The sequence below is a fragment of the Eubalaena glacialis genome, chromosome 5 (genome assembly GCF_028564815.1).
Source record: "Eubalaena glacialis isolate mEubGla1 chromosome 5, mEubGla1.1.hap2.+ XY, whole genome shotgun sequence".
In the NCBI taxonomy this organism is placed as follows: Eukaryota; Metazoa; Chordata; class Mammalia; order Artiodactyla; family Balaenidae; genus Eubalaena; species Eubalaena glacialis.
In genome coordinates this window covers 149,082,290-149,092,882 of record NC_083720.1, presented here as the reverse complement: position 1 = coordinate 149,092,882, position 10,593 = coordinate 149,082,290, and the positions used below count along the sequence as shown (strand labels likewise).

Below are 10,593 nucleotides of genomic sequence, written 5' to 3'. Positions count from 1 at the left end.
CAAGGAAATGCCCAGGGAACTGCAGTCAAACATTATCCAGGAAGCTGCAGGTAGGATGGCATTACGTGAAAGCTCCAACTTGCTTCAAAACCTAGGCTACTAAAGTCTACAATGAAATTCACATTTTCTTTACATACAAAGAAATTACACACGTTTAAAGAACTGTTACCTCTATGTTAATTCCCAACCTGGTCGATTATTTGTGGTCTTATCAGCAAACTTTGTATGAGGTGGTTTTGTTTACTATTCTGTTACTTAAACGATTATAACTTGCTTTAATGATTCAAAAATGAGAGTGACATTTGTATATATAGTCACAGTTTAAGAGAAAGGTAGTTGACTTGAATTTCTGAATTAGGAATGAAGAAAGGTGTTAAATGGCTTTGTTTAAAAAACAAAAAAAGGCCCAACACTATAGATATGATAGCTTTGTCACCACAAGCATGAATGTAATATAAAGAGACCAGTGTTTTAAAACCAATGTGAACAGACTGACGTTTTAAGAAATCAGCTATTTGAGTTCATTAAAGTGGATTTCACAGCTGCTATGATGTGTCTAGCACTGATTCCAAACATATCCAGCAATTCACTCGGTTTCCCGCTTTTTTTAGGCACTCCTGACACTGCCAGCTGATGAACGTGGATGCCAGGCTCCCCAGAGACAGCTGCACAGACGGCTTCTCCAATGCCAGCTTCTCGGTAGTGATCCTCTACCGTGATAACCCGGCCGCCTGTAGCTTTTGCACTGGATATGATGGTGGCAGCATCCAGGGGTTTAATGGTAAACGGGTCAACGACACAGAGAGAAATACCCTGTTGAGAAATGGCATCGGCAGCCGCTAAGGCTTCAGGCAGAGTAACTCCAGCTCCAATAACTGTGACTTTGTCATTAACACTGTGGCGGATGACCGTGGCCCGTCCCATCTCAAAATTTTCTTGTGGGCTATAGATAACTGCAGTTTCCGGCCAGCTGGTCCAAACGAAGCACATTCCTTTGGGGTTGGCAGCCAGACAAACAGCATGCTCTGTTGATATGGCGTCACTTGGATAGAAAACACTGCAACTGGGGATGCTTCGGAACATGTCTAGATCTTCCAGGGCCATCTGGGAGGGGCCATCTTCACCAACGGACACCCCGCAGTGGGCACCACTAAGACTGATACTGGTTTGAGATATGGCTCCCTTCCGGATCTGATCAAATGCTCTGTTCAAAAAGGCAGCTGAAGTCCTAACAAAAGCAACGGTTCGACCACGTGTAGCACAGGCCAGTTCTGCTCCGCAGTAAAACACTCAATAAGACGCTCAGAGTGTTCTTTCTTGAATATCTCAGAAAAGATGGAGTTCTTTGGGTCACCATCCAGGACAATGACTTTCATTTGCATGGCCCAGTTCAGCCAGAGCCAAACTATATGCTTTCTGAGTAGCTATCTTGTCGCCCGCTTTCTAATCAGGCAGGCAGGTCATTTTTATATCTGTGATGCTGCCTGGAGGTGAGCCTTCAACGGGGGGTTTGGGTATGAGATTCCTGTTGGTCCGTATCTGACTCTCAATTAGTCGGATGACTTCATCTGCTCTTTCTTTCGGCACCGGCTTTCCATGCCAGTTCCCCGCATCTTCAACGTCTGGAATACGCCGGCCCCTGAAGGTCTTCTCAACTACGGCAGCGGGCTTGCTCTTCACTCGAGTCGCTTGGCAAAACGCGTGGCACTAGGCCTCCACGTCCTGGCCATCCACTCGCTACCCGAGTGTTCCACCCACAGGCTCCGCGGCGACGCCGACAGATGTCTGCGCGGTGCTTCGGGGGCGCCACGCCGCTCTGTCCCAAGCGGTTCACGTGGAAGACTGCCACGAGGTTATCCAAACTGTAGTGGGCAGCAAAGGCCAAAGCTTCCCGGCCAGAGCCCTCCGAGGCCTCGCCGTCGCCCAGCAGGCAGAACACCCGGTAGCTGGCTCTGGCCCAGGACTCGCCAGCGTAAGCCGTTCCACACGCGGCGCCCAACCCAGCCCCAGCGATCCTGTCGCCACACCGACAGACGACAGTCTGGGGGTGGGATGTCCCTCCGGGGCACAGTGAATGGTCCTCAGGTTCAGCAGGTCGGGTTCACTGATGCCGCCCGCCTCCGCCCAGGCGGCACCGAGCAGTGGAGCCGCATGGCCCTTGGAGAGGACGAACCTGTCGCTGTCCGGGGGCTGCGGCTCTGTCTGTAGCTCGTCGCGTGGAAGAAGAGCACCGACACGACCTCGGCCGCGCTGCAGCACGACGTGGGGTGGCCCTGACGGAATGGATGCGCAGGCGGATGGCCAAGTCCTGCAGGACCCGCACGGTGGTCGCGTCCGGGGCGGGGCGGTGTCCGCCACAGTGGCGTCTTCCCCGGTTCCTGAGGCGCGAAAGGGGCGGTGCTACGGCGGTCCCGTCACGTAACAGCGCGCCCTGGCCCCGCCTCCGGGGGAACGAGCGGGGCCGTGCCGTCACGTGACCGCTGCCGCGGCTTCGTCAGGTGACAGCGCGCGCCGGCCCCGCCTCCCTGAGGAAACTGCTCGCCAAGCGCGCTTGGGTTCTCGCCCTGCCCCGCCTTCTTCTTCCGGTGAGTGGGTTTTTACTGCTTTGTCGCTGGCATGTGCAACATTATGAAAAGTAATTAAATGTCTTCATACCCTTCCTCGTGGTATAAATTCCAAAGGAGGCATTCTTCTGTCCGTGTGTTACGGGAAGCTGTTTGAAGTCGTGCTTCTTTTTCATCCCTTGAAGCCACGTCCGAGACATCTTCACGGTTCTGTAGGCGAGCATTAATGGGAATTATCCAAAGTCACTTTCAATCTAACCGACATGGCAGCTCTGTGTCAACGAGACTTTTCAGAGCAGCTGAAAATCCTGTCTGTGACTTGCAGATAGAAGTACCAAAAGGTGCAGGAAAGGTCAAATCTAGACCCGCTGAATAGTGGCGTATCTAGAACTGCAATTTCCCAAGTATACCCTAAAATACTGTTAGTAATAATAACTTTTAAATAAAATGAATTTACTTGCTTCAGTTATAAAACTAAACTCGTGCCATGGAACACTTCTAGTGGGCAAGGGTTATAGCTTATTGTCTAAAAAAACAAAAACACAATGACAGTACTATATCCTCTCCCACTCTGCGGTGTTGAACAGCTTGACTCTTGAGTAATAATAAGTTAATAATAATTATTAACTTCACATTAAAATCATCACACTGGACACGAAAAACAAGCAAAAACGCCTGGACTCCACCTTAGACAAGCCGAATTTTAATCTATGTGACTAGAAGTCTCGGACGCTATAGTTTTAACGGACCTTTTGATTCTCCGGGAGGAAAATAAAATGGTGTTGCTAAGAGAACTCTCCAAAATGGAGCCGGAAGGCCACTGAAGAAGTGATTCCGAATGGATTCCGAACTTTTGGCCGCTGGTTGTCTTAACACAAGCATCCAGAACACCTGCCCAATGTTCCAGAAAATTAAGATGCTTGTTGGACCCTTACCCTAAGTAACTCTCATAGCCTATCACTTAAGGACAAATATCTCCTTCCTGCATGAGGGTCAGTCATAATTCTTGCCAGACAACTTTAACAACCTTGTGGCTTTTGTCTTTATAAGCCCCTGACTCTTTCTCTTCCCTGCACACTCTTTCAGTTTTACCCCAATCTATGTCTCCAGAATTGCAATTCCTAAGACCTCAATAAAGCTCTTTGTTCTTGGCAGCCTTGATACTGATTATTGTTTGACAGTTCTGATGTTTAGTCAAAGTTAAGAATCAGTAATCTGCAGATAGGCTTACACCAGTGGTTCTCAATGTTGGTAGTACTTTAGAATCATCTGAGGAGTTAGAAAAACAAATCTCATGTCCAGGCTGCACTCCAGAGCAATTAAATCAGAATTTCTGGGTAAAGGATCTAGGCATCGGTAATTTTTAAAACTCCCCAGATAATCTCAATGTTCAGTTGGGTTGTAAACAACTAACTCAAGGGGTCTTGCGACTCTTTGTATATCTCTTATATCTCAGAAAAAATTTTAAATATTATTTGCCACTTAAATTAATTCTACCATTTTTATTTCTAAGAATACATATTGGAATAAACCATAATGGTATGACACTGACAGGATTTTAAGACTTGCTGAAGGAATGTTGGAGTCGGAAAAATCCTTAGAAGGTCATCTTGTATTACTCTGCATGCCCTTTACAAATTAGTGCTTGCTTACTAGATTAAAAAAGGAAGAGAAAATAAAAACATACCAAACTAGGACTGGGAGTACAGATGGAAATTAACGAAAAAAATATTCGTAGTATCATAATAGCAAACTATTAGGGGCTGCCTGGAAGGCAGTGAATATAAACATAGGTAACTCACTATTATTTTGGCTAAGGAGAGCGCTAATAAACCCAAACAATTGGTAAACGTGATAGTATAAAAATGGTCTATGAGGCAGTGTTTACCTGAAAAAAATGGGAGAAATAAGTACTTAACATTTCTTTTAAAGTTCCCAAATTCTTCCATTCGTTTAAAGTATTGCACAACTATTTCCCAAAGTATTAAATGGAAAGTTCTTAACATTAGTAAAGATCAATTTTTTTAAGAAAAGAATGTAGTCTTGAAGATTTAATACCCTAGATAGTGAGTGTGAATTTCCCTCTGTTGTTCTGTGAGACCCTGTGGATTTCTTTTTTAACTACATAAAAAAAGAATGTTTTGTAAATTATCTGTAAAATATTTTAAAGTGTTCTGAGATTTTTTTAAACGAACGAATGGAAATTTATATATAAATTATTAATATTCCTTGTAGGCATTTTAGTCTTTTAAAATATATTTTCAAATATGCAGTTGAAAGTAACCATATAAGTATAAAGTATGCATAATTTGATAATGCAGATCACCCAGTGTGGACGTGAACACAGCTTAGTCAAGTAAATCAGAGACATGACACCACATTCTATTTTCTCCATTTGGAAGAGACTATTACTGACAAAAGGCTAGCCCCCAATTTTTAAGCCAACATGGCAAAAATTTAATTGTCTTGGAGAAAAGTCCATTACTCATTTTAGAAGTCATTTTGGAAGATAGTCAGAAGTTTTCTGCAAATAGGAAGAAATTATTCATTTGTTAATTTTGGTTTATACACCTAAAGTAGGGATTGGCAAACTCAAGTACCTACTGGAGTAGGGAGTTAAATGCGTAAATGAATGTAGGGTATAATGTAAGAGGATTGGAGGGGCCTGTGACAAACTGGAGGATACAAGCCCACCTAAAAGCATTCAAAATTGAAAAATTTGTGAACATTTTGTTCGGGGAAAAAGCCGTTTCCTCAGGCTGCCAGTTTTTACCCCTGATTTAAGGCATGTTGTAAATAAATAAATATTTTGTTTTACCTTTGTTTAAATTTTTCACTATAATTTTTTCTCATAGTACGAAAAAAAAATTTATTGTGTGTACTTCAAATGAAAATAAAACCCAACCAGAGCACTAATATAGATAGCTATGGAGGGGAAAATATAAATAGCAAGAATTGGTAAGTGCAGCTTCTGAGGAAACAAAACACACCTACTGATTACTCAGGAGGTCTACACCAATTTGTGAAAATACACATTTCCACTGTTTGAGAGTGAGTTATATATAGATTGGGAACACTGACATTTCGCTGATACCTGAACTGCTGAGTTTTGTTAAAATGGAATTTTATCAATGAAAGACACAAATGGTGAATTCATCCTTTTTCTTCCTTTATTTGAATTTGGTTAGTTTAGTGGGCTAAGTATGGAGTGAGCGAGGGTAAGATTCTTGTGTAGGGCAGTAAGTTTCTTGGGAGAAGAAAGGTGCTCTACTTTCTTGAATTATTGCTTTGAAATTTATGGCAGATGCTGTCACTGATGGTTCTACTTTTTCCATAGTTTATAGAGTCCTTATTCTTTTTGGTAGGGGAGAGAGGTAGACAGTAAAGACCTAATTCTAAAGACCTACTTCTCAGATGAAGAAGTCCTGGGAATGTAATGTACAGCATAGTGACTACAGTTCAAAATACTATATTATATATTTGAAAGTTGCTAGGAGAGTAGATTTTAAATGTTCTCACCACACACACAAACACACACGCACAAATTATAACTGTGAGGAGATGGCTGTATTAACTAACCTTATTGTGGTACTCATCTTGCAATATAAATGTGTATCAGATCGTCACATTTTATGCCTTAAACTGACACACTATTATAGGTCAATTATACCTCAATAAAGCTGAGAAAAAAAATAAAGTGCTTCTCTGCTAAGTCCATTATTTCTAAATCTGCTCCTATTGCCTGTTTTCTCTTCGGACAGTGAGTTACACTATTCTGCTTTTTGAAATAGCTAGTCATTTAAAAATTAAATGATGGACATTGTTTGGGGGTGCTATATTTTATTTCATTAAATTCTTTTAAAGGGTGTTGGATTTCATTCTAGCAGACAGCTTGGTGCTTTACATTTTTTTAAGTTTGTTAAGACCGATATAAAGTATGCTTCACTCTGGTGTTACTGCAAAAGCATAACCTCCCTGGGGTCTCCAGTGAAGGTCCCAAGTGTTCAGCAAGGACCCTCTTCTCTTGGCCGGTCAAGATTCAATTGTGTCAGTCAGCGCTTTGTGAGCTCTGGGAACTGTTTCATTTACTGCCCGGAAGCTACCCTTTGCCTGGCCTAGTAGAGACCTCCAGAATTCTGCTGTGCTCTTTGTAAGACAGCCTTCCCTGCAGCGCTGTCTGCAAAGTGCCTCCAGGAAGATGATGTGGCTTACCTTGTTTGTTTTTCTTCTCTAGGGATCACGGTTCTGCCCTGCCTGTTTTCCAACCTATGAACACTATTGCTTTCTATAGCGTCTCTAGTTTTGTTGTTGTTTATGGCTAAAGGGTAAGTCTCATTCTAGTTATCCTATTGTAGTCTCAGAACAGCATTTTAAAATATTTTGAACCATAATACCTTCCATGGGGCATATACTCTCCAGATAACCTAGGTTTTGTAGAATGGGTATGATTTTGGTTAGTGTAACCTTGATAGGAAGTCAAGAGCAAAGTTACAAAAGTAGCAAAAGAGAATCTCTAATCTGACAGGAAGGGAAGATTCATGCTGAGAACAGTGAGGGGAAAGCAGGAAGCCAGATTTTGAAAAGGCCTTGAAATAGAGCCAAGTGAGTTGTTTTTGAGTTTTGTTTTGTTCTCTTGCTTTTGGGTTGAGGGTGAAGTGCAGTGGAAAGGGTTTTATCATCTGAACATCTTGATCACGGCAGTGTTTGGGAAAATTGTTCTGATAGTGTTAGGAGAGATAAAATGAACGTGGGGAAGGCGAGGCTTTGCAATGGTGCCAAAGTCAGACTAGGGAGTTCTTCGTCTCGTTACCTCCATAAAAATCTGTCCTAGTGTGAATCTAGGCATCCCAGTCCTCCGATGAATCCTGGGCAAGGCAAATGAAACTCTGACTACAGAAACGTTGATAGAAAATTCCCCTGTACACAGAGCTGTAGTTAGGAACTTTTCTGTTTGCTACACGTATGGTACAAAAGTGTAGCAGAAAATTATAAGACAATTCGTGAATCATAAACACAAATTATAATAGGGAAAATTACATTTCCAGAATTAAGTGTCATGGTTTCCATTAGGACTTATTTATTTCTGTTCCATTTATTATGTTCTTTCTTTCAGATCAATTTCCAAATGTTCTAAGTTCCTGTAAGTTTAACTTGGTGTGTGTTAAACAAAAGTTCATTTGTTAACTCCAAAAAAAAAAAAAAATATATATATATATATAGTTCTGAACATTAAATTTAATGCAAGTAAGTAGAATTATCTGACAAAATTGAGAACAAGAAGTGGAGAAAGCAGTAGGTCTTCGGTAACAAAGGGTCACACACTGGGGTTTGGGGGTGGGAGCTAAAACAATAGTGATGATCTCACAGCCCTGGAGGCTGGAGGTCCAAAATCGAGGTGTCAGCAGGGTTGTCCTTCTGAAGACCATGAGGAAAGGATCCACGCCTGGCCTCTCTCCTTGGCTCGCAGATGGCTGTCTTCTCCCTATGGCTCCTTCCCATCTGTGCATGTCTCTATCCAAATCTCCCCTTTTTAGAAGGACATCAGTTATTTTGGAATAGGGCCCACCTTAACAACCTCCTTTTAATTTGACTACTTCAGGAAAGACTATCTCCAAACAAGGTCATGCTCTGAGGTAGGGGTTAGGACTCCAAGGCATCTTTTGGGGGTGGGAGGGGAGCAGTTCAAATGGTAACACTTGTCTTGTGGTCGTATAACGCCAATATTCACATGGCCTTCTCCCTCATGCGTGTCTATGTCCAAATTTCTTCTTTTTATCAGGACACTAGTCGTACTGAATTAGGGGCCCACCCTTCTCCAGTAGTGACCTCATCTTAACTAATTACATCTGCAATGACCCTGTTTCTAAATAAGGTCACGTTCTGAGGTGCTACAGGCTAGGACTTGTGCACTTGAACCCTAAGCTTGATCACCAGCCCTTATGTTTTTGTTTGTATTAACACATCTCTGATGACACCACAGTCTTTGACCACGTTAACCATCAAATTCAGCTTTTCTCAATCTTCCTTTTTTTAATTGGAAAAGTTTTAAAAATATTGCTTTAAAAAATTCAAACACTAGAGAAGAATAGAGTGAAGAGTTATTTTCCGAGCTCCCCCCACCTCAAGCCTCATCTCGTAAACTATTAACAGTTGATTGTTATCCTTGCTGATATTTTCTATACTGTCTTCCTTCCACAGTTTGTTCTAAGTGGGATTTCTTATGCACACTGTCTTATAGCTCACTTTTTCAACTTAACAAGTCTATAAAATTGCCCACATCAGTACATACTGATTTAAATCATTTTTTAAAGCAGCAGCAAATAATCTTGACTTGTTAACTAGAGTAGCAATCTCGAGGATGTGACCACGAGATGGCACTAGCGCACAACCACCTTTATTGGGAGTCTCTCCGACCGATTTGCATGGGGGCGGGGAAAGCCTCTCAGCGCTGACCCCTCCCAAAGGCAGGGTGGACCACTCTCCTGCAGGGTAGTGGTGGGGCATCAGAGAGGGGAGACCCTAGGCCCAGGTAACTCCGAAGAGCCGCAGTGGCTTGGGGTCCTTTACAGCCCCAGGGTTGATCTCGCCTACAGGTAGCAGATGCTGGGTGATGTTTCACAGGGTATGTAAAGCAGGGAGACTCTAAATGGCTAAACATCTGCTCTTTGGAGCTATATTTCAAATAATCGGATGTGTAAAAATTTGATTTTGGCACCAATCAGGCTTTTGAGTTACTGGATCCCAGCCTGCTGTGAGGAAGAAAACAAGATACAACTTTATAGGGGACCACCTTTAAGTCTTTTGTATAACAACTAGCTCCCTACTGAAAGACATTTTACAATTTCTCCGCCGCAAAAAAATTGTCACAGATCGTTCAAAAGAAAAATTACCAACGAATTTACATCATATATGACAAAAGGCTCATTTTATTAATGTGATCAGGACGCCCAACAATAAGTAGGATAAAATGGTGAAGAAGCACAGGCTCCTCGAAAACAACCCTGAAAAATGACGGCAGCAGGAAGGAACTGGCTGCTAGAAGTGAGATTACGACTGTGAACCCCCTGGGAAGATGGGGACTGGTGAGCCATGGGTGGGAGGCAGCGGCCTGGGAGGAGGATGTCCGTCTGGGGGTCTGGAGAGGTTGTTAACTTGAGCCCTTGTCTCTCTTCTTCACCTTAGGGGTGGGGGGCATCACTGGTGTCCCAGCGGTGTGAGGCGCTGGTGGAGGAGACGGAGCCCAGCTAAGTAAGGAGAGATGAAAACAGGCGCAGGAAGACAGCTGCCCTCGGGCCCTCACGCCTCCTGCTCTCCTGTCAGCAGAAGTCCTCTGGTCCCTGGAGTCTCTCCTCTGTGATTTCACCCTCCGTGTTCTCAGACTTTCCAAGACTGACACAGTTGAGGGTGTGACTTTCGGCACGTCCCCAGTACACATTACAGGACAAGAGAGCTGACTCCCTCAGTGAAATGTGATGCTACAGGTTCAAGGAATATACACACCTGAGGAGTACGACTCCTCGAACAGAAAGTTAAAAATAATGAAATTGGGGCTTCCCTGGTGGCACAGTGGTTGAGAGTCTGCCTGCCAATGCAGGGGACACGGGTTCGAGCCCTGGTCTGGGAAGATCCCATGTGCCGTGGAGCAACTAGGCCTGTGAGCCACAATTACTGAGCCTGCGCGTCTGGAGCCTGTGCTTCGCAACAAGAGAGGCCACGATAGTGAGAGGCCCGTGCACCGCGATGAAGAGTGGCCCCTGCTTGCCACAACTAGAGAAAGCCCTTGTGCAGAAACGAAGACCCAACACAGCCATAAATTAAAAAAAAAAAAAATAATGAAATTAAACAACACATGCCACCTTAAGCAGAGTTATTGGAACAGATGAACCAGTAATTTAAAATGAGTACAATACATGTTCAAGAGTTGAAGAAGAATATGGTAATAAAGCAAAGTGATAAACTCTTTTAGAAAACAAGTGATATATGATACATATCTGTTAAAAGTAAGATAGGTAAAATGAAGACACAAGAT

General features: G+C 43.2%; 1 protein-coding gene across 1 annotated transcript; it reads right to left on the bottom strand.

The window, feature by feature from the left end:
* Positions 1 to 507: 507 nt before the first annotated feature.
* Positions 508 to 9,999, bottom strand: TKTL2 (transketolase like 2). The gene is given in 10 exon segments (XM_061191046.1): positions 508 to 1,268; positions 1,271 to 1,371; positions 1,373 to 1,737; positions 1,739 to 2,004; positions 2,007 to 2,204; positions 2,207 to 2,275; positions 2,278 to 2,378; positions 2,474 to 2,611; positions 2,656 to 2,774; positions 9,742 to 9,999. Coding segments are annotated over 10 exon segments (2,376 nt in total).
* Positions 10,000 to 10,593: the final 594 nt, after the last annotated feature.